The following is a 22,809-nucleotide window of genomic DNA, read 5'->3' on the forward strand; positions in this document are numbered from 1 at the left end:
GTTCTCACTTTTATTTGGGCGGGCTTCTCCAGGAACAGAAAAGGTTCCTTGTGTGAGTAAAGAGCTGGTAGGTCCCTGCTGTGGTAGCTTCCTTGTGGGTAAGGGGAGCTTCTGAGGTTGCAGAAGCAGATCGTGGTCCTGAGCTGCTCCCGAGCTGACTGGCAGCTGTTGTTTTGGAGGCCAGGCCAAACTCCCCCATTATTTCTTAAAAACTTTTGTTTGCCCCCTTTCTACCTTGTAGGAACTCAATTGGATCCATTAGGAGCCAATTGTCTGGGGTTGGGTTAGGCAGGAGTGTGTGTGTGAATATCTCACCGGGGAGGGGGAAATCTTGCACCCCTCTTGCTTTCTGCAACTCCCCACAACTTAATGCTGCCAGTGTCCGCCTGGCTCGGCTTGCTCTACGACCACCTACTCCCGTGGTGCAGCCGGTCTTGCTTGGGAAATGCACGCTGCCTTCTTTGGCCCACTGTCCTGCACCTCCTGTTTCAAGGGCAACGGGGCCCTGGCTTTCGAGTAGACATGAAGCCCCTGGCCGGGGCAGCTGGATCCTTGCTGCATGCTGCGCAGTTCTGTCTGGGCAGGCTGCAGAGGTTCCTGAGGACCCATTTCTCTCTCTTGGCTGTCACGTTGCGTCATGAACACCTTAGGCTTTTCCTGGAAGATCCGGGTTCCTGTCGCTGCTCAGCCTTGAAGCTGCCTGGCTGGCCTTGGCCCACTCATCCTTCCTCTGCATAATGTATGGGGGAGAGAGGGAAAAAATCTTATCACCCGGAGATCTGGGGAGATCTCCTGGGACAAGAACGGGATGAAAATTCAGTGGTTACCCAGATAACAGCCTGGTATCCCAAGGGGGCCAGGACCACCTCCAAATGTAATTAAGGAGGGAGATGCAGAAGTCCTTGTTCTGAAAAGGTGCTGTGGATTGTGTGGTATGGTTGTGCTTGCATGTGCGCGCTCTGAAGCCTTGGTTATACACGCCCAGAGTGTCTGGGGAAAGTTCTTCTGCTAGGCGGGCTGTAGTGGGGCAGGCTTACAAGTGTGCCAAAGGGGGGAAATGACCCATTTGTGTGTGGTGGTGGTTAATGGAGCACGTGGCACGTCCAGGGCTGATTTTGTTCTGCCAGATTGCTGCTGTGTGCCCACGTGGCGCAGCCTCTCCACAGATTGGTGCCACTCAGACCAGCTGGCTGAATCCTAGCAGGGAAAGGCCTTATTCGAATGATTAACCTGGTCCAAAAGCAGTTGACCAAGGTTTGGAGGGAGGGGTGCTCCCCCCCCCCAGAATACAGCACCCTGGAATGAGTGCCTTCCTGGCTGGCCAAGGGGGGCTCACTTGTAGCCCCTTGGGGGATTGCTGGAATATGTAGGGTGGACAGACAGCCTCCTTGTGCCGTCTGGGAATGGGAGTGTAAGTTCTCGGGAGGGGGCAAGCAAAAAAAAAAAACCCTCCCAGGTGCTAGAGCCAGGGGAAAGGTTCATTCGGTCTTCCAAAGGCTCAATGTTCACTCTGCTCTGTGACGGGGGAGGCGGAGAGCTTGATGAGTTTGAGAGACCCTGGGTCAGTGGGGAGGAGCCGGGGCCCGTGGGCAAGGAGCTCGGCTTCCTGGCAGGGCCTTTTGGAGAGACTTTGGCAGCGATCACTTTCACTCGTAATGAGGTCTAGAAACCTGCTCTTGGAACAATGAACGTAGTCCTGAAGAACGTGTTCGGGGTGCAATTGCAGCTGTGCCTTCCGTCTTCTTCTGGCCCCCGCAGGCTCCCTCCCTCCCCATGTGTAGTGTGTGTCTCTAACCCCTCTGTCTCCCCCCTCCTCAGGTGCCACAGACTTCAGGATTCCTTGCTCAGCTCGGCCAGTGGCTACAGCAACTACCGGGGGATCTTGAACTGGTGTGTCGTCATGCTGGTGAGTTCCCAGCTGGACCTTTGACTCTCTCCTCTCCCCCCCTCCTGCCTTTAAGGCCCCTGTCAGGTGAGTTACGAGGCCTTCAGCCAGCCATGCGGCTCCCTTTAATTTGGAAGCGGGAGGTGGCTGGTGCTTGGAGGGTTGAAACAGTGACACGAACAAGCGTGTGAAAACATGAAGTGGCTTGCGTCCTCCTTCTTTGAAACATGCTAAAAATGGTTAAAATGCATTAAAACAATTCAATAAAAGAAATGAGAATTAACTGGTAGAAAAGGTTGCCTGGGGTGTGTGCAAACCCCCTGAAGAAAAGTGTTTGCAGAGGTGGAGTTCCAGCACCAGGAGCCCCATCTCTGGTCCTCACTGAACTGGCGGATTGGGGGTGGGGGAGAAATCCAGGATCTGGTGCATGTGCTTCCGAGAGTCCTTCTCCTGTTCTCTCCCTCTAACTATGCACATCCTTTGGTTGTGTGTCTCCCTGGTAGCGTCCTTGCCAGAGGCTGGTGAGTGACCCAGCGCACACGCTGAGGCTGCAAGGGCATTGGGAAAGTGGCAGTGTGTGGCAAGGAGACGTCAGCTTGCCTGGGCAGTAAAGTTGGTGGCAGCAGACTCTGAAAGGGGTCTCTCTAGGTTGGCACAGGGGGGGGGGGGCATGCAGTGATCCAGCTGAGCTCCAGGCACAGACTATGCAGGAGAGCCCAGAATGTCTGACTTCCCTCCTCCTGCAGGGTGGGACACCGCTGAAGGCTGTCCTCGCAGGGAGAAAACGTCGCATACTTGGGCAAGTGATTGCGACAGAGCCACGGTGACGTTCTTCCTTCCTCCTTGCTCATACTGCTGGTGGCAGCACCCATGTCTCCTCTGGGAGCCAGGAAGTTGATCCTGCACCGTTGCTCTTAAAAGTGCTCAGGGCAGGCTGTGGGCAGAGAAGAAGAAGAGTTGGTTTTTATAGGCTGACTTTCTCTGCCACTTAAGGGTGAATCAAACCGGCTAACAGTCACCTTCCTTTCCCCTGCACACAACAGATGCCCTGGAAGATAGGTGGGGATGAGAGTTCAGAGAGAACTGTGACTAGCCCAAGGTCACCCAGCTGGCTTCATGTGGAGGAGTGGGGAAACCAACCTGGTTCACAGATTAGCCTCCGCTGCTCATGTGGAGGAGGAGTGGGGACTCAAAGCCGGCTCTCCAGATCAGACTCCACTGCTCCAAGCCATTGCTCTTAACCACTACACCACGCTGGTGTAGTGGATAGAGTGGTGGGCTAGGACTCTGGGCATCTTTTGTTCAAATCCCCGCTTCTATCACAGGAAGCTTGCTGGGTGATCTGGAACCTGTCAAACTCTTGGCCTGGTCTACCTCGCGGGGTTGTTGTTGTGAGAAAATGGAAAAGGCTCGATGTTGTAAGCCACTTTGAATCCCAACAGGGGAGAGAAGCAGGATACAAATAAATAGAAAACGAACCCTTCCTGCTTCTGCTGTCCAGTGCAGAAGTGTGTGTGTGTGTGACTATGGGGGTGGTGGTGGGAAGGAGAGCAGGAAGAGAATCCAGCAGTTCTCAGGTTCTGGTCCTGGAAGGCTTTTAGGAGCCAGAACTGATGGGGATGCCGTCAGGTTATAAATAGGCCTTGGTGGTCGGCTTTGGGTTACACGGTCGCCTTTAGAAATTCCGCCCTTGAGAGAGGGTGCAATCTTGGGCTGCATCAACAGAAGTCTAGTGTCCAGATCACATGAAGTGATGGTATTGCTTTACTCTGCTCTGGTTAGACCTCACCTAGAGTACTGTGTTCAGTTTTGGGCACCCCAATTTAAGATGTAGACAAGCTGGAACGTGTCCAGACGAGGTCAGCAAAGATGGTGAGGGGTCTGGAGACCAAGTCCTATGAGGAAAGGTTGAAGGAGCTGGGTATGTTTAGCCTGAAGAAGAGAAGACTGAGAGGGGACGTGATAACCATCTTCAAGGACTTGAAGGGCTGTCACATAGAGGAGGGTGCTGAGTTGTTTTCTGTTGCCCCTGAAGGTCAGACCAGAACCAGCGGGTTGAAATTAAATCAAAAGAGTTTCCATCTAGACATTAGGAAGAACTTTCTAACAGTTAGAGCAGTTCCCCAGTGGAACAGGCTTCCTCGGGAGGTGGTGAGCTCTCCTTCCCTGGAGGTTTTTAAGGAGAGGCTAGATGGCCATCTGTCAGCAATGCTGATTCTATGACCTAAGCCGATCATGAGAGGGAGGGCACCTTGGCCATCTTCTGGGCATGCAGTAGGGGTCACTGGGGGTTGGGGGGAGGTAGTTGTGAATTTCCTGCATTGTGCTGGGGGTTGGACTAGATGACCCTGGTGGTCCCTTCCAATTTTATGATTCTATGAATCTGGCCAAGGCGGGGAGAGCCAGTGTTCCCGGAGGAGGCCGTGGCTCTCCCTGGAGCTGATGGCCTGGGGAATGGGGCAGAGGAGCTCTGCTCTGGCAGGGCTGGCCCGCTGGGAGGGCTGGTCTTGGTGCTCCATTGCTTTGGAGGAGAGGAGGGGCTTTTGTGGCTGGTTTTTCCCCTCCCTGTCTGTTCAGTCTGCTATGGGAGCAGCTGGTTTAGGCCTGCAGGGCTTGGGAGGGTCTCTCATTTTTAGGCATCCAGATCCGTTTCTTCTCTTCTGGCCCCTGGCTGCTCAAAGGCAGTTTGTCTTGGCTGCCTGGATTCTTTTCCCTTCTTGTACAGTTGGTGCGTGTGTGTGTATGTGTGTGTGTGTGTGTGCTTGTTCATTCATTTGTGAACCAGCAGCTTCTGCTTTGTGCAGGGGCCCCTCTTTTGGTGGCTGCGATGTGAGGCCTGGTTCCCCTGGCCCTTGAGACACGAGAAACTGAGCTTCTCCCCAAAGCTTTCTTTGCCAGCGGATGCCCTTCCTGCCCATCCTTGTGACTTGTGGCTCCAGTGTGCCCACCTCAGGGATCATTGCAAAATACCGTGTGGCAGCTTCCTTGGAAAGACATCCTTGGGTTTCAGTCGGTAACCCAGCCAGAGACCAGAATACTGTGTACAGTTCTGGTCACCACATCTGGAAAAAGGATATTGCAGAGCCTGAGAAGGTGCAGAAAAAAGCAACCAAAAGAATCGGGGGGGGGGGGGTGGCTAGAGCAACTGCCCTATGAGGAGCAATTAAAACGCTTAGGGCTGTTTCGCTTGGAAAGAAGGTGGCTGAGGGGAGACATGATAGAGGTCTATACAATTATGCATGGTGTGGAGAGAGTGGGCAGGGAGAAGCTTTTCTCCCTCTCTCATAATACCAGAACACAGGGTCATCTGCTGAAGCTGGAGGGTGAGAGATTAAAAAACAGATAAAAGGAAGTATTTCTTCACACAACATATGGTTAAATTGTGGAACTCCCTGCCCCAGGATGTGGTGATGGCTGCCAACTTGGAAGGCTTGAAGAGGGGTGTGGACATGTTCATGGAGGAGAGGGGTATTCACGGCTACTAGTCAAAATGGATACTAGTCATGCTGCATACCTATTCTCTCCAGGATCAGAGGAGCGGGCCTATTCTATTAGGTGACGTGGAGCACAGGGCAGGACAATGCTGCTGCAATCATCTTGCTTCCTAGAGGTACCTGGTTGGCCACTGTGTGAACAGACTGCTGGACTTGATGGGCCTGGGTCTGACCCAGCAGGGCCTTTCTTATTTTCTTATGACCCCAGAGAGGCATTAGGCCAGTGGAACAGACCGCTGACAGCACAGAGCTGTCAGCCTGCTCCTCTGCAGCGCTTGGGAATTACTGGGCACGCATTTTCCCTCCCAGAAGTACTGGTTGCTGAGCCATTCCATTGGGGTGCGAGTTGTTGTTCCAGGGACTTGTGTAAGCGGGGGTCTGCAAGGAGCTCAAGCTGCTGAAGTCCTGAATGTGCCCTGGAGGCCGAGGCCTTGCAATGACAGAATGCCTCTAGGGCCCCTGTGGATTCTGTGCTTTTGTGAGTGCAAGCGGCAGCCCATAATGTGTGAATCGACCCCCCCCCCCCGCAAGCCTCACTTGAGGGCCCCTGACAGCTAAGGCAGCCCTCTTGTCTGCTCCCCAGAAATCGCTGGGCTGGAAGAAGAAGGGTTGGTTTTTCTATGCCGACTTTCTCTACCACTTAAGGGAGACTGAAACCGGCTTCCAGTCCCCTTCCCTTCCCCTCCCCACCCTGTGAGGTCAGTGAGGCTGAGAGAGCTCGAAGAGAACTGTGACTAGCCCACGGTCACCCAGCTGGCTTCATGTATGTGGAGGAGTGGGGAATCAAACCCGGTTCTCCAGATCAGAGTCCCCCGCTCAGACAACTGCTGTTGTGAGGAGGGGGCGGAGTGTGCAGCAGAACCCCGGTTATATCTGGCTCTGGCAAGGGAAGGGGCCTGGCCTCGCAGAGGGGGGTGGGTTTTTCAGGAGCCATCCGGCTTCTAGCTGTGGCTGCTCACCTTGTGCGGGGCGTGGTGCCGTTTTAGAGACGTGGTGTCACACTCTTGGCTGCCACTCCTCACAGAGGCCACGAGGCAGGTCTCATCTCGATAGTGACGTGGCCTGGGTGTCTGGGCAGGTGCACCGTGTGCTGAACACCGAAACAGAGGCTGCCCGTTCCCAGCTGTTGAGGAAAAAGAGGTTGGGCAGACTCCTAGGAGCTGCCGCAGCACAGCAGGTGAAGACAGGCCCACTTTGGGTGTTCCCTCTAACAACTTGCCAGGAGACCTGAGACGAGCGGCTTTCTCTTCCTCCACCCCCTCTAGTAGACCTGACTCACCTTTCAGGGTCAGGTACGAAGCTCTCTGAACATTTGTAAGCACTATGCGTCTGCTGAACGTAAATTAAAGCATAGTACCCCCTACCTACTGGAGAGCCGGTGTGGTGGTTAAGAGTGGTGGTTTGGGGTGGTAGAGTCTGATCTGGAGAACCAGGTTTGATTCTCCGCTCCTCCACATGAGCGACAGAGGCTAATCTGGCGAACTGGATTTGTTTTCCCACTCTGGGTGACTTTGGGCTAGTCACAGTTCTCTCCGCCCCACCTAGCTCACAGGGTGTCTGTTGTGTGGAGGGGAGGGGTAGGTGATTGTAAGCCAGTTTGGTTCTTCCTTAAGTGGTAGAGAAAGTCAGCATATAAAAACCAACTCTTCTTCTACTTCTACCATCACCACCTGCAACCTGTACATCCCATCCCAGCGGCTTTCTGCTGAATGCCAACGTGGCTCTCTTATCCACCTAGGATTGCCAACATCCAGGTGGGGCCTGGAGATCTCCAGGAACTACAGCTGATCTCCAGATGACAGAGACCAGTTCCCCTGGAGACAATGGCTGCTGGGGAGGGTGGGGCTCTGTGGCATTATACCTTGCTGAGCTCCCTTCCTTCCCCCAAATCCTGCCATTCTCTGGCTCCACCCCCAAATCTCCAGGAATTTTGTGACCCAGAGTTGGCAACCTCATATCTGCCTCTTGGTGCGCTCTTGGGTTGATCCTCACTCTGGGAATGAGACTCTTTTCTCTGCTGGGCCAGAGACGAGCGCGCAGCGGCCATGAACTGCAGAGAGGGCTGAAGGGGCTGGCTGTGGGTCCCTTCCCCCCCCCCCCCAGACACAGTTCAGTCTCCTGTCTCGGCCCCCTTCCTCTTTACTACGATGGCACCCGTGTTGGAAAGCCTTGGCCAGGCTTTGCGGAACAATGTTCTTTGAGGCTGCCTTGACTGCCAGTGCGGTGTGCCAGTTTGGGTCCGGCGGGCACGTTCTGCTCGCGGTGGCATGTTCCTCTCGGAGGCGAGTGCTCCTGTGGGCAGGGCTGCCGGGTCCCACCCATCCCGCCAGCAGCTGGCGCTCTGTGCTCTTCTCCCTGTGCCGGATTCATCCTGCCAGACTCTCTCTATCTGCCCAACCCCAGTTGCTTCCTCATCGCTTCCTGCACAGTGCGCAACCATGACTTTTGAGGGGGGGGATTGGGAGGAGGGGGTGGAAACAGCACTAGTGGCGCCGGATGGCGCTCCCTTGCTGCACCTAACTCTGCCTCTCTGCTTCCAGGTCTTGAGCAACGCCCGCCTCTTCCTAGAGAATCTCATCAAGTAAGTGCTGGACTCACCTGGGGCTTGCGGGGGGGGGGGGGGCTCTTTGATGGACCAACAGTCTGATTCAGTATAAGGCAGCTTCATGTGTTCAGTCTATATTTTGGGGAGGGGCCATGGCTCAGTGGTAGAGCCTCTGCTGGGCATGCAGAAGGTCCCAGGTTCAATCCCCGGCAACTCCCGTTAAATGGACTAGGCAGGTAGGTGATGTGAAAGACCCCTTCCTGAGACCCTGGAGAACCGCTGCCGGTCTGAGCAGACAGTGCTGACCTTGATGGACCGAGGGGTCTGATTCAGTACATGGCAGCTTCATATGTTAGGGGAGGGGCCATGGCTCAGTGGTAGAGCCTCTGCTTGGCATGCAGAAGGTCCCAGGTTCAATCCCCGGCATCTCCAGTTAAAGGGACTGGGCAAGTAGGTGACGTGAAAGACCCCTGCTTGAGACCCTGGAGAGCCACTGCCGATCTGAGTAGACAATACTGACTTAGATGGACCAAGGGTCTGATTCAGTATAAGGCAGCTTCATGTGTTCATGAGGTCACGCACGGGTGGCTTTCTTGTGCTGTCCTGCGAGGGATGAAGTCCGCAGGGTGCAGTTCTGTTCCCTGGCCACAGGCCTTGCCTGGCTCCTGCGGAGGTGCTGCCGGCTGGAGCTCTGAGTGGTTAGAGGAGCCACTATGCCAGGCCTGGAGCAGTGGCTGAAGCCCTGGCCTCTCCCCCCCCCCCCCCGTTTAACAGCTGTTGAGGGGGTGCTGCCACCACGTGGCTCGGAAGGGACACTGCAGTTCACATGCTTAGACCCCCCCCCCGTCTGCTTGTTGAACTCTCCAAAGAAGCTGGCAGGGTTTGTAAAACAGGGTTTCTGTTTTTAAAGCAACAGCTTGCGGCTTAATAATAAAAATTGAAGGCCACAAAACAAATAGGCCCTTAAGGGGACATGGGTGTAAGGATGAGACAGTAAGAGCATTAAAAAAGCCCTGCAGGATCAGACCCAGGCCCATCAAGTCCAGACGTCTGTTCACACAGCGGCCAACCAGGGGCCTCTAGGAAGCCCCCAAACAAGGCGACTGCAGCATTATCCTGCCTGTGTTCCATAACACCTAATGTAATAGGCATGCTCATAAGAACCTGAGAAAAGGCCCTGCTGGATCAAACCCAGGCCCATCAAGTCTAGCAGTCTGTTCACACAGGGGCCAACCAGGTGCTTCTAGGAAGCCCACAAGCAAGACAAATAGATTTCTCTTCTTCTCTCCCTCACCCCCCTTTTAAGATGTGCAAACATGAGTTGCTTGTCTGCACATGGCAGCAGCCGGGCCAGAATCGTGTCTAGGGCAGGCCCCCTCCTGGGCCAGTCTTTGCTTGGCGGGAGGGGGAAGGGGAGAGCCCCTGGATGCATGGCAGCCTCACCGTGGCAGTTTCTTCTCCCCCCCCCCCCACAGGTACGGCATCCTGGTGGATCCCATCCAGGTCATCTCCCTGTTCCTGAAGGACCCCTATAGCTGGCCCGCATTGTGCCTTATTATTGGTGAGTGGGGGGCTTTGGGCTGAGCAGGGACCGGGGCGGGCTGGAGCTCCACCTGCCACCTCATGCTGGGTGACCCCCGCTCTTTGTTTCTGTCCTCAGTGGCCAATGTGTTTGCGCTGGCGGCTCTGCACACGGAGAAGAGGCTGGCCACAGTAAGTGCCGTCACGTGGCCCTTCCAGCACCCAGGGCTTGTGGGAGAGGTCCTTGGGGAGGGTGGGACTTCTGTGCATCCTTCACCATACTGGTCCCCCTTGTTCTGAGAGTCAACATTGAGCGGAGGGGCCATGGCTCAGTGGGAGAGCATCTGCTTGGCATGAGGAAGGTCCTAGGTTCAGTCCCCCACATCTCCAGTTAAAAGGACCAGGTAGTAGGTGATGTGGGAGGGGCTGTGGCTCGGTGGTAGATCATCTGCTGGGTATGCAGAAGGTCCCTGGTTTGATCCCCAGCACCTCCAGTTAAATAGGAACAGACATTAGGTGATGGGAAGGACCTTTGTCTGCCTGAGACGCCGGAGAGACGCTGCCAGTGTGATCAGGCAATACTGACATCGATAGACTGATGGTCTGAGCAAGTGGAAGGCAGCTTCATGTGTTCACACTCCCCACATGGGCCCCTTCCCAGGATCAAGGGGGCAGGGGTGGTGAGCCCCTGGCAGGGGCTGTGCCAAGTGTCGTCTTGCTTCTCGCAGGGCTCCTTGTCAGAGTTCAGTGGGACCGTCCTCCACACCATCAACCTCCTGACAATCTTGTGCTTCCCGGCACTTGTGGTGCTGGCTGTGACATCAATCACTCCAGGTGAGCGTTCCCCTCTGAGAGCTCCGGGAGACATGATGGGGGGTCCCTAAAAGTCCTGGGTGGGGTTTTGCTCCCCTTCTCCAGCAGTCTGAAGAGGCCTGCTGAGCACGGGGCTGCCAGCCCTTGGGCCCGTGGACCACCGACGAGCTGCTGAGCCCCCTTCCCTCCCCTCTCTGTCTCCTCAGTGGGGGCTGTGTTTGCGCTGGCCATTCACACCGTCCTCTTCCTCAAGCTCTTCTCCTTCAAGGACGTGAACAGGTGGTGCCGGGAGAGGAGGTGCACCAAGGGAAGCCCAGCGCCACGCTCCAGCTCTGGTGAGCCCGGCCTTCTGGGGGGGAAGGCTCTGGCAGTGTGTGTGTGGGGGGTGGACCTGGGGAGACCCTTCTGGTGGTGCCCTGGGTACGGGGGGAATTTGCAGAGGGCAGCGTCTTCATGCCACTCAGGCCCAGGGTGTGTGGAAGAAATTCTCGCAGGGTCTGCTGGGGGTAGGGGTAAGGTGACCGGGATAGTTAGAGTGCTTCCTCATGAGCTCTCCTTCCCTGGAGGCTTTTAAGCAGAGGTTAGATGGCCATCTGTCAGCAATGCTGATTCTATGATCTTAAGCAGATGATGAGAGGGAGGGCATCTTGGCCATCTTCTGGTCACTGGGGGTGTGGGGGGAGGTAGTTGTGAATTTCCTGCATTGTACAGGGGGTGTGACTAGATGACCCTGGTGGTCTCTTCCAACTCTATGATTCTATGAGTCAAAGTCATCCCCCACCCTGGTTATAAATTATGGTGTGCATAAACAGACGTCCTGCCCTCATGGCAGGAATACTGTGTCCAGTTTTGGGCTCCACAATTTAAGAAGGTTGTTGACAAGTTGGAGCGTGTCCAGAGGAGGGCGACCAGAATGGTCAGAGGTCTGGAATCCATGCCCTATGAGGAGAGACTTAGGGAGTTGGGTTTGTTTAGTTTGGAGAAGAGAAGGTTGAGGGGAGACATGATAGCCATGTTTAAATACTTGAAGGGATGTCATGTTGATGAGGGAACTAGTTTGTTATCTGTTGCTCCAGAGACTAGGACACGGATTTAAACTAATAGAAAACTAATAGATTTAAACTAATAGAAAAGCGATTCCACCTAAACTTTAGTAAGAACTTTCTGATGGTGAGGGCTGTTCGACGGTGGAATGTGCTGCCTTGGAGGGTGGTGGAGTCCCCGTCTTTGGAGGGCTTTAAGCAGAGGCTGGATGGCCATCTGTCGGGAGTGCTTTGATTCTGGGATCCTGCATGGTGGGGGGAGGGTTGGGGTCACTGGGGATGTGAGGGGGGGAGGTAGTTGTGAATTTCCTGCATTGTGCAGGGGGTTGGACTAGATGACCCTGGTGGTTTCTTCCAACTCTATGACTCTATGGCCTGCCATGCGCAAACAGGGGGGCTTGGCTGCACCTTCAACACGTTAGAAATCCTGCACCCAGATCCTTCTGTTGGAGGCTGTCCTGGCCACCTCTTGTGGGGTGGGGGAGAGGTGGGAGCATCGGGCCACAAAGGTGAACCTCATTTCTTTCTGTTCCAGCCTCTGGGCTGCAGAGAGCCAATGGGGACAAGGCCCCGAGCGGAGTGACTTACCCGGCAAACCTGACCTACCGAGGTAGCTTCTCCAGGGTGGGCGGCTGTGGGTGGGAGGGAGAGAAGGGAGCGGCGGAGTGTTTGGGGTGGACTCTTGCCACCTCTTCTGCATTGGGGGGGCCCCAGAGCATGGCTCATGAGCTGCTTCAAGGGTGGGGCAGAGTCTCTTCCTTTCCTGCAAGGGGGGGCATCACCCTTTGCTTTCTCCCCTCTGTGCAGACTTGTACTACTTCCTGTTTGCACCAACTCTGTGCTACGAGCTGAATTTCCCCCGTTCCCCCCGGATCCGAAAGCGCTTCCTGCTGCGGCGGCTCTTTGAGATGGTGAGCCCCTGCTGCCCAGATGTGGGAGTGGTCCCTCCCCATGGGCTGCACATCTGTCTGTACCTGCCTTTGCCCGCTTTGGGGCACGCAGGTAACCCTTCTCCCTCCCCCCCACCTGAAGGAAGGGATGTTTTGCCATGCTTCTGATTGACAGCCAAGTGGACTAGAAACGTTGGCTATTCAGAGGGACATGAAATATATACCGTATATACTCGGGTATAAGCCGACCCGAGTATAAGCCGAGGTGCCTAATTTCACCCCAAAAATGGGGAAAAATTAGGCACCCACGTATAAGCCGAGGGGGAAATGCACCCCCCCCCCGCAGGCTTACCTGACCGGGCTCCAGGCCGTGGCGGCGGCCCCCTCCCTGCATGCAGGAGGCCCCGCAGGGTTAGCTGCCAAGTGGGAGGACCAGCCCGGGTGAGGTGGGGGGGGGAAGAAACCGCTGCCGCCCAGCAGAAGGCGGGGTGGGACGGGGGGTGAAGAAACCGCCGCCTTCGTACAGAAGGCGTGACGATCGCTCAAAAGGCGCGATCAGGTGGGGTGGGGGGAAGAAGCCGCTGTGCAGAAGGCGCGATCGCATGGGGGGGGAGAAGGCGGGACAGCCCGCCCATGAGCTGGCCAGCGGGAGCGTGCTGGGCGAGGGCCCGGGAGGCGAATTACCTTATTGACCCAAGTATAAGCCGAGGTGAGTTTTTTAAGCCAAAAATCATGGCTAAAAAACTCGGCTTATACTCGAGTATATATGGTATATTTATTTGTTTTAATAGTTTCGCGTTATTCTGCCTTTCCCTCCAAACACCAGGAGCCCTGATGGGCTGGCTTTTGGGCACGGGCGCTACCCTGTTGTAGCTGGCAAAAGCTGACCTGGGTGCTGCGGTGCTCCTCTCTGCCAGCTGCTCCTGTGCTGGCTCTGCTGGGAGGCAGGGAGGGTGGGGTGGCTGAAGGAATTCTGGTGGGCGTTTTGGGGAGGGGACCTTCCAGGCCTGGCTGCCAGCTCTGTGGGTCCCTGGGCTGATCCACGCTGCCTGCCCCCCTCACTCACTCTGGGCGTTTCTCTTTCCAGCTCTTCTTCCTGCAGCTGCTCGTGGGGCTGATTCAGCAAGTAAGTGTGGGGCAGTGATGAATGGGAGGGGGAAAGAAGGGGCTCCCTTGGGAGCGGTGGTCCCTTAAAGGGGGGAGTGTTGGAGCAGCCTGGCCAGAAGCTGAACCCCAGCCAGCTTCCCTGGGGCCTGCTGCTGCTGCCCTTGCTGGGAGCAGGTGGTCTCTGAAGCAGCCTAAGCCCCCTGGTCATGTCTGTAGTCAGGGGGATCATGGAGAGGGTTGCTCCCCCCTGCCCACGGCATGTCTGGCACAATTTCCAGGGGGCTGCGATGGATCATCATGGGTGGAGGTGTGACCTGGGAGCCGGAGATGCCGGGGGAAGGAGTGGCAGGACCTGCTGCTGCTTCTGCGGCTCCCAGGGGGACAAGTGGCAGCTGGGCTGTGCAAAGAACTGGCTGGTGTTTTCCTAAGACCCAGAGGAGGGCAGAGAGCTGTGAGGGAGCTTCTTGGAAGCCGACACTTCTGCCATCTGTGCCCTCGATGGTCCTTGGCTGTGAGGCTGTGGTCGGGCGGCACATGGAACAGATAGATGCCGGGCGGTAGCAGAGTCTGTCCCAAGCTTGGGTGTGCATTTGTGTGTCTGTGTGCAAGTGTGCGCATGCTGTGTTCCAGGCCTGGGTGATCGCTTTGTGGGGAGGGGGTGGCTTCCTTATGTAGCCAGCGGCAGGGGGTTCCCTTGTTCCAGGCTTCTGAGGGCGCTTGAGTCACAGCAGGCATTTGGGAAGTGCCAGAGCGCCGAACTAGATGCTCTGGCAGGCCGATCAGCTGACTGACGCGTGTTCTCATTCCAGTGGATGGTCCCCACCATACAGAACTCCATGAAGCCTTTCCGGGTGAGCAGCCCCTCTTGGTTCTCCCTTCCCCCTTACAAGCAACACCCAGAAACTCCCTGTAGACCCCCCCTCCCTACTTGGGTGGGGGGTGGCTCATGTCTTATTCTAGTGGGGTGGGGGGCTAGGGAAGGGGGGCTTGTGCTCCAGCACGTGTGATGCAGCAGCCATATTGGGCAAGAACAGTCGTAGCATTTTCCTTGTCAGCCTGACTGCACTTTTGGGTGTGTGTGTGGGGGGGGGTTCAATGTCTCACCCCCAGTGGGGAGGTACCATTGGGTGAAGGAAGCAGGAAGGGCCCCGATCTGTCCTGGCAGGGTGCTACCTGTGTCTCTGCTCTGCCCTTCATCTTGCTCCCCTGCCAGTCTGGGAGGCTGGAAGGAGCTTCTAAAACGGCTGGAGAACAGCGCTGCCCCCCCCCCCACCTGGGCCCAGTCCAGCCACCCCTTGAGCCGTCCTGGCTGAGAATATCCAATTCTGTTTCACAGGACATGGACTACTCCAGGATCATAGAGCGCCTCCTGAAGCTGGCTGTAAGTACCGCATGCTGGGGCCTCATTTGCAGGGCCAGCATTGGGGAGGGGGCCGTGGGGCTCAGCGGCAAGGCATCTGCTGGGCATGCAGAAGGACCCAGATTTAATCCCCGGCATCTCCAGTTAAGAGGGTTAGGTAGGAGGTGATAGGAAAGACCTCTCCGCCAAAGGCTCTGGAAAGCTGCTGCCAGTCAGAGTAGACAGTGCTGATGTTCATGGACCAAAATGTCTGATTCATTATAAGGCAATTTCGTGTCTTTATGGAGGGGCTGTGGCTCAGTGGCAGAGCCTCTGCTTGGCATGCAAAAGGACCCAAGTTCAATCCCCGGCATCTCCAGTTAAAAGGACCAGGTGGTAAGGGGATTTGAAAGATCTCCACCTGAGACACTGGGAAGAAGAAGAGTTGGTTTTTATATGCCGACTTTCTCTACCACTTATGGGAGACTCAAACCGGCTTACAATCACCTTCCCTTCCCCTCCCCACAACAGACACCCTGTGAGGTAGGTGGGGCTGAGAGAGTTCGGAGAGAACTGTGACTGGCCCAAGGTCACCCAGCAGGCTTCGTGTGGAGGAGTGGGGGATCCAACCTGGTTCTCCGCCGCTCTTAACCACAACGCCTCTCTGGCTCTTCACATGCCGCTGCCAGTCTGTGTAGACGAGGCTGACCTCAGTGGACCAATGATCTGACCCAGTGCGAGGCAGCTTCCGGTGTCCAGGTGGATGCTTTCGTCAGACTGGCCTGAATCCCTCTGGGTCAGATGCAGCAATCCTGGCCAGCTCCCCCAGCACGGAGCCCTCTCTGCCGGGATTTTACTTGCTTGCAGGGGCTGCTGGTTTGTTTGGGGGCGGCGCTCCACCCGGTGAAGTGTAGGAGCCGCTTTGCTGGGAGTTTTCCTGTCAGCCGAGGCTCCGCCAGCAGGCGCCCTGCGCAAGCTGTGCAGGGCGTACTGATTAATATGGGATCGACTGCCGCAGCCCATGGAAGCTCTGTTCTTGGCTCGAAAGGCCCGCACTCCCTCCCTGCTGCCTTGGCTGGGGGGGGGGAGCGCAGGTGGCATGCTGACCCCCCCCCTGCCTTGTGGCTCTCGACAGGTTCCCAACCACCTGATCTGGCTCATCTTCTTCTACTGGTTCTTCCACTCCAGTTTGAACGTGATAGCGGAAGTCATGCAGTTCGGAGACCGGGAGTTCTACCGGGACTGGTGGTGAGTCTTGAACTGAAATACTTTCATCCTGCTTTTTTAATCCAGAGGGGTCCCTAGTGCCGCAAGAAGCCTGGTAAACGGAGCATTCAAAGGATGGTGAAAAGAGTGCTTTTGCAGATTCAGAAGGGGAGTTCAATATCCAGATCCAGCTAGTGGTTCAGCCCTCCCCATCCCCAGCTTTCTGGGATGGGAAAGTTTTGGCCTGATGCCTGAAAGTAAGAAGGAGGAGAGGGGAAAGATTGTGGTGCCAATGCTGGCAAGGCCCCAGGATGGTGGGAGAGCTGGGGTGTGTGTGTCCGTGAATGGGACCATGTGGGAAATGCCTGCATCCAGATTGCTCAAAGGTCCTGGCCAGCGCTTCGATGTGGGCCCAGAGACCCCACGTGCCAGTGAGGTTTGGAAACACACGGGTTCAAGTCCCTGCTCTGCTGCAGAGCTTGCTGGGTGTCTGGGGGCCAGTCACTCTCCCTTAGCATAATTTACCCTCATAGGGTGGTTGTGGGGGGGCGGGGAAGGGGGAATCATAGATGCTGCCCAGAGCTCCTTGCAGAAAGAGTAGAATAGCAGTGTGATGGAGAGAAACCGAGTGGAAGCCCCAAAAGCCTTTCAGGGGGTGGGGGCTCTGGGTGAGCCCTTCTGGGAATAGGAGTCGTCGGAGAGTTTATTTTCTTCTTCCCCCACCAGCTTGGCTTTTGTGGCAGCCAAAGAAGGGGCCGCCTGCTCCCCCTCCTCTTTTGGGAGGTTGCTCTTAACCTTGGGGGGCCCTGCTGTGCCCTGGATGTGCGCCCCCTCGGTTTCTTGGGGACGTAGTGCCCATATTTGGGCCCTGTATCCAAAGAGCCAGGGAGGAGGGGGGGTGCCTGCACAGCGTCAGGTGCCCCCAGACTCTCAAACAGCTTTTTGCTTTGCTGCTCTTCTGCAGGAACTCTGAAACCGTGACCTATTTTTGGCAGAACTGGAACATTCCAGTCCACAAATGGTGCCTGAGGTATGTCTGTCTGAAGTGGAGGATCCTGAATGTCGGTGGGTGCTGACAGGAGCCTGTCTGGCCAACCGAGTGCAGATTTGCTGGGAAGGAGCAGAGGGTGGTCCTTGGGCGCACACAAGGTGTGGGGGCCAGTCTGATGGCCGGGTATGGCCGGCCAGCCCCTTCCTTTCCTCCCTCTGTAATTTCCTGTGCTTCCTTCCTCTGATGACCACTGGTTGACGTAAAATCATAGAATCACAGTGTTGGAAGGGGCCATCTAGTCCAACCCCCTGCTTAATGCAGGATCATCCTAGAGCATCCCTGACAAGTGCTTATCCAGCCTCTGCTTGAAGTGAGGGGGAGCTCACCACCTCCCAAGGTAGATGATTCCACTGCTGAATTACTCTTTCCGGAAATTTTTTTCCCCTGATATCTAGCCGGTACCTTTCCACCCGCAATTTAAACCCATCATTGTGAGTCCTATGATCTCTGCTGCCAACAGGAACAGCTCCCTGCCCTCCTCTAAGTGGCAGCCCTTCAAACACTTCAAGAGAGCAATCCTGTCCCCCTTCGACCTCCTCTTCTCTGGACTGAACATTCCCAAGTCCCTCAGCCTTTCCTCGCAGGGCTCCTTGGTCTCCAGGCCCCTGGTCATCCTGGTCGCTCCCCTCTGCACCCGCTCCATTCTGTCCACATCCTTTTTGAAGTGCCAGAGTTCAGCCTTTGGCCGCCTCCTGAGCTGATCTCCAGCAGCAACCAGAGTTTGGTTCTGCCTCTGAACAGTCCGGCTGCCCTCTTTAAAGCTGGGGGGTTTGCCTTGCCTTCAGGAACAGATTTGGGCAAGCACCTTCAGTCATGCTGCCCCCCCCACGCCCTCCCCCTTCTTCCTGAGCTGGCTGCTTTGGCCCCAGTTTGGCTGATAAGCGGCCTGAGGCTGGGTTGAGCTGGGTTCAGACTTGAGCCAGGCTTAGCTAAGCTAGCCTTCGGCCGGGGGAGAAATGAGGGCAGCCCATTTGGGGATGTGTCCATGGATGAGTGGTAGAAGGCTGCCTTGCGAGCAGAAGGGCCCCGTCTCCAGCTAGCGGACTGGGTGGTAGGCAGTATGGAAGATCCGAGCCCTGGAGGAGGGAACGCTGGCCTCGCTAGGCCAAGGGTCTGGCTGGGCCACATCGTGGCTTCGGTAGGGTGCATGGGTGTCAGCCTGATGGCGGCCTCAGCTCCAGGAAGCCGCTGCTGCCATGCTGTTCCTGGAGGCAGCTGGGTGACGAGTCTCCCCCATGTTTGCAGGCATTTCTACAAGCCCATGATCAAGAGGGGTGTCAGGAAGTGTACGGCACAGACGGCTGTGTTCTTGGCTTCTGCCTTCTTCCATGAGGTCAGTCTCTCTTTTCCAACACAGTCAAGAGTGCTGGGGTGGGGTGGGGGAGAGCCCTTGTGGGTTCTTCGAATCACCCCCTGCCTCGAAGGTTGCTGAGTGCCGCCTTGGCCGTGTCTGTCTGCATTTTTTTTATGGAGGCCTCGAAACAGGGTGGGGCAGGACCAGCGAACAAGGATGGGTGTCAGAGCTGGGCTTTGGGAAGCATTTGAAACCCGAATGGGATCCTCTGGGGTGCCTGGCCGACCCTGGGCTCCTTCATCCAGAAAGTGTTTTCCTTACAGGAAGACCGAGGGGCGGGGGAGGGCTGGCCAAGTCTAAAAGTTAAAGGAGAAGGCTGTGGCTCAGTGGTAGAGCATCTGCTTGGCATGCAGAAGGTCCCCAGTTCAATCCCCGGCATCTCCAGTTAAAGGGGCTAGGCAACTAGGTGATGTAAAAGACCTCTAGCCTGAGACCCTGGAGAGCCGCTGCCAGTCTGAGTAGGCAATACTGACTTTGATGGACCAAGGGTCTGATTCGGTATATGGCAGCTTCATGTGTTCATGTGAGAATAGTAAAGCCGAGGAGCAAAATCTCAAATTTCAGTGGATCCAACTTGGCCCAGCCTAGCCTGATGTTGTCAGACCTTGGAAGCTAAGTAGGATCAGCCCTGGTTAGTACTTGGATGGGAGACCACCAAGGAAGCCCAGGGTTGCTACGCAGAGGCAGGCAATGTGGCAAAACCACCTCTGTTAGTCACTTTCCTTGAAAACTACGGGGTCACCATAAGTCGGCTGCGACTGGACGGCCCTTTCCACCACCAAGTGTTGTTGAGGCGTTTGCGGAGGCCTCCTTCAGGAAGTTTCTAAAGGGCAGCAAACCACCATTTTCAGACTGGATGGTTTAGTGGTTTTCAGGTGTTCAGGTTTAATTATATTTTCTCCTGTGTTTAGAAACAATTGAAAGATACTTTAGGCATGGCAGTGAAATCGTTGTTCTGAACTCGTCTGAGGCATGAACAGACAAGGGAGAAAGATGTCTGTCTCTTCCTCTCCCCTTTTCCTGGTGCGCAGCATGAAGACTTGAGGAAGGAGGGAGCCCCTCTGGCCTTGGGGCGGGAGGCAGTGGCACAGTTCCCCCAGCCCTGCACACTGCCGAGCCTCTCCTGCCTCTCCCTTAAAATGCCCAGGGCTGCTCTCATATCAACACTGATTACACTTAGAATCATAGAGTTGGAAGGGACCACCAGGGTCATCCAGTCCAACCCCCTGCACAACGCAAGAAAGTCACAACTACCTTCCCCCCCAGCCCCCAGTGACCCCTACTCCTTGCCCAGAAGACGGCCAAGACACCCTCCCTCTCATCATCTGCCTAAGGCAATAGAATCAGCATTGCTGACAGATGGCCATCTAACCTCTACTTAGAAATCTCCAGAGAAGGAGAGCCCACCACCTCCCGAGGAAGCCTGTTCCACTGAGGAACCGCTTTAACTGTTAGACAATTCTTCCTAATGTCTAGATGGAAACTCTTTTGATTAAATTTCAACCCGTTGGTTCTGGTCCGACATTTCGTGGGCACAGAAAACAACTCGGCACCCTGCTCTCTATGAAGGCCCTTCAAATACTTGAAGATGGTTCTCATATCCCTTCTCAGTCTTCTCCTCTCCAGGCTAAACATACCCAGCTCCTTCAACCTCTCCTCATAGGGCCTGGTCTCCAGACCCTTCCAGACTTGTGTGTAATATCAGTAAAAGTAAAGCTAGGAAATCAAAACCAGGCCCTGTGATGATCTTTGCCTGTTGTCAGATGTCTAGTCAGTTCCTGGGCCATGGGGTTGGGGGCAACCACTGCAAAGGGCCTGGTGTGGGTCCCCAGGAAATGTCCTGCTGTGACTGCGGGTGGTCTCAGAGCAGAGCTGGGTGTTGCCTTGACCGGGACCTGCTGAAAGAAGCCCAGTTCTTTCATCTGCCTCCTCTTCTCTCCTTTCCTCCAGTACCTGGTGAGCGTGCCCTTGAAGATGTTCCGTCTTTGGGCTTTCATGGGAATGATGGCTCAGGTGAGGATCCAAAGCGTGTGATGTTCTTTTCCTGCTGGGTGGCTTGGCCAGCTGTCCTTCGCTAGCCAACTGTGCTAGCTCTGGTGAGCTAGATCAGTGGCAGCTCCTCTGCTCAGCACGCAGAAGGTCCCAGGTTCAATCCCCGGCATCTCCAGTTAAAGAGGTTCATGTGGTAGGTGATGAGAAAAACCTCAGCCTGAGATCCTGGAGAGCTGCTGCCAGTCTGAGTAGACAATACTGACTTTGATGGACCTTCAAGGGTCTGATTCATGTGAGTCTGCATTGCCTCAAGCCTGAACACAAAGAGCTTTTTCTCCTGCTGCTGTCCAGACACCTTGGCTCAAATGCCTGCCTGCCTCTCCGTGGGAGGGCCAGACTGGAACCCTTGCTATCCCACAAGCATTCCTCATGGGTGACTGCCGACTGTGCCCAGCAGCACAGATCCTGGTCAGCTTGCCCACTTCCACCTGTGGAGCTGGCTCCTGGGCAGCTCAGACCCCCCCCCCATCTGCCCCCTTCTTCTCCAGGCTAACGCGGCCTTCTTTCTCCCCCAGATCCCCCTGGCCTGGTTTGTCGGACGGTTTCTGCAGGGCAACTACGGCAATGCCGCTGTGTGGATCTCCCTGATCATCGGGCAGCCGGTCGCTGTCCTGATGTACGTGCACGACTACTATGTGCTGAACTACGAAGGAAGGCAATGACGGGGGGCAGGCCATGGCGCGGCTGCCTCTTCCGTCCTGCCTGCTTCCTCCTGGTGCCCGGCGGGCTACCGGGCAAAGGCAGAAACAGCCCCGCCTCCCTGCTCTTCCGTGGGAGCCTCACAACTCACCAGCGCGGGCAGAGATGTCGCCGCTGCCATCTTTGTTCTGGGAAGTTGCCCTGTGTGGTCTTTTGTGTCTGTGGGAGAGACGGCTGCTTGCCAGCCGGATTGATGGAATAGCTTTCCAAGGCCAGTTCACCACTGCCAGGTCACGCCTGGGGTTTGGGAGCCAGTCACAGGGGGGTTGGGAATCCTCCCGCCTTCTGAATCTCTCTCGTCAGACTGGAGGGTTGGCTCATGCTCCGTCAAGTGAGGGTGACTGGGCCCAGGGGCTTGTGTTTCCTTTCTGAGAAAATGTGAAATTCAGCCAGGGGACCACCCCACCCCCCAGTGGGCCTGGCCTCTACAGCCCAAGGGGAGCCCCCTGCACGGCTGTCCCTGAAGCACTTTAAAATCCCCAGGGGCCTCACTGGGTACCCTGTTCAGGAGTTTGCTGGCAGCTCTTACGGTGTGGGAAAGGGCATTTCTCTTGGGTTGGCTTTGCGGGCGTGGGGGCTGTCGGCCCATGGGGATCCCGTGGCCAGTTCTGGTACGGTCTTGAGGGCATTGATCGAGGCTCATCTCGGGCGGCCCTTGTCTGAGTTCTGTCCTCTGAAGAGCTGCCTTAAAGGTTCTCTGCACTACTTACAATCCGTCCCAGTCACACGAGAGTGGAGCTCAGCTACCCCCGGGCCCCACTCTGTGGCTGCCGTTGTTGTGTGGTACTTTATTTCCTTGGCCGTGGCAGCCGCCTGCCTCTTCCCAGGATCGTCCTGCTTGTGTGTGCCCTTTCTGTGTTTGGTCACCTTAGCGACTTTTTAGACTTCGCAGGCTGAATCTGCCCAGTACCATGTGATTAAAGCATATTTTCGGAAACTGTCTGTTCCTCTCTGCCTTGGATTTGGGGTGTTGTCATAAGTGGAGCATGCCTACTTACAGCTGGGGGTCACCCAGAGAAGCCCCTGTGGATGTATTAATTTGTTCAGAGCCAAAGAATTGCTGTGTGCCCTCTGAATCCATGGATGAACACTGGTATTCAAGAAAAAGAAGAGTTTTTATATGCTGATTTTCTCCACCATTTGAATCACCTTCCCTTCCTCTCCCAACAACAGACACCCTGTGAGGTAGGTGGGGCTGTGAGAGTTCTGAGAGAATTGTGACTGGCCCAAGGTCACCCAGCTGGCTTCATGTGTAGGAGTGAAAAAACCAACCCGGTTCACCAGATTAGCGTCCGCCGCTCATGTAGAGGAGTGGGAAATCAAACCCTGTTCTCGAGATCAGAGTCCCCCACTTCAAACCACTGCTCTTAACCACTACACCACGCTGGCTCTCAATGTTTCCTGTCTCTGAATGCGAGAAAGTAGAGATGTAAAATTCCTGCAAATTTTGAAGGGGCTAGGGAGAGGTCTTTTTAAAAATGGAAATGTTGGGAAAAATTGAAATATATGTTTATGTTTTTAATCTAACCGAAATCTATTTGGTGCTTTAACAAGATAAAATATGCAAAATAGTTATATAAATATGCGAAATAGTTATATATTTACAGATTCAGAAGTATAAATACTTTACTTTTCTGCAAGCAAAATTGTGTGTACACTATATCCAATACTGTAGGGAGAGTGAGCTGCAAACTGCTACACCCTCTGCTGTTTCAGCACATGCATCTTATATTTTCCCTCAGAGGCAGGAAAAAGCACAAGTTGAAAGTATAAAACAACTTTTGTAGTAAAGAAAATAGTGTCATTGGGA

The 22,809-nt window shown here is 55.3% G+C and overlaps 1 protein-coding gene across 1 annotated transcript; it reads left to right on the forward strand.

Moving 5' to 3' along the window:
• The first annotated feature begins 1,501 nt into the window (after positions 1 to 1,501).
• Positions 1,502 to 20,967, forward strand: DGAT1 (diacylglycerol O-acyltransferase 1). Its single transcript, XM_056854597.1, has 17 exons — positions 1,502 to 1,652; positions 1,782 to 1,906; positions 7,920 to 7,960; positions 9,400 to 9,485; positions 9,585 to 9,637; positions 10,174 to 10,279; positions 10,465 to 10,593; positions 11,855 to 11,911; positions 12,109 to 12,212; positions 13,279 to 13,317; positions 14,108 to 14,149; positions 14,635 to 14,679; positions 15,773 to 15,885; positions 16,808 to 16,873; positions 18,140 to 18,227; positions 20,199 to 20,261; positions 20,816 to 20,967. The coding sequence occupies exons 1-17, from the start codon at positions 1,502 to 1,504 to the stop codon at positions 20,960 to 20,962; spliced, it is 1,455 nt and encodes a 484-aa protein (XP_056710575.1). The 3' UTR covers positions 20,963 to 20,967.
• The last annotated feature ends 1,842 nt before the right edge of the window (positions 20,968 to 22,809 follow it).

The sequence above is a fragment of the Euleptes europaea genome, chromosome 8 (genome assembly GCF_029931775.1).
Source record: "Euleptes europaea isolate rEulEur1 chromosome 8, rEulEur1.hap1, whole genome shotgun sequence".
In the NCBI taxonomy this organism is placed as follows: domain Eukaryota; kingdom Metazoa; phylum Chordata; class Lepidosauria; order Squamata; family Sphaerodactylidae; genus Euleptes; species Euleptes europaea.

Coding starts and splice junctions, on each gene's coding strand:
- DGAT1 (XM_056854597.1), top strand. CDS start 1,502: ATGTTCACTCTGCTCTGTGACGGGGGAGGCGGAGAGCTTGATGAGTTT. Junction 9,638..10,173: donor CGGAGAAGAGGCTGGCCACA/GTAAGTGCCGTC, acceptor TGCTTCTCGCAG/GGCTCCTTGTCAGAGTTCAG. Junction 10,280..10,464: donor TGTGACATCAATCACTCCAG/GTGAGCGTTCCC, acceptor CTGTCTCCTCAG/TGGGGGCTGTGTTTGCGCTG.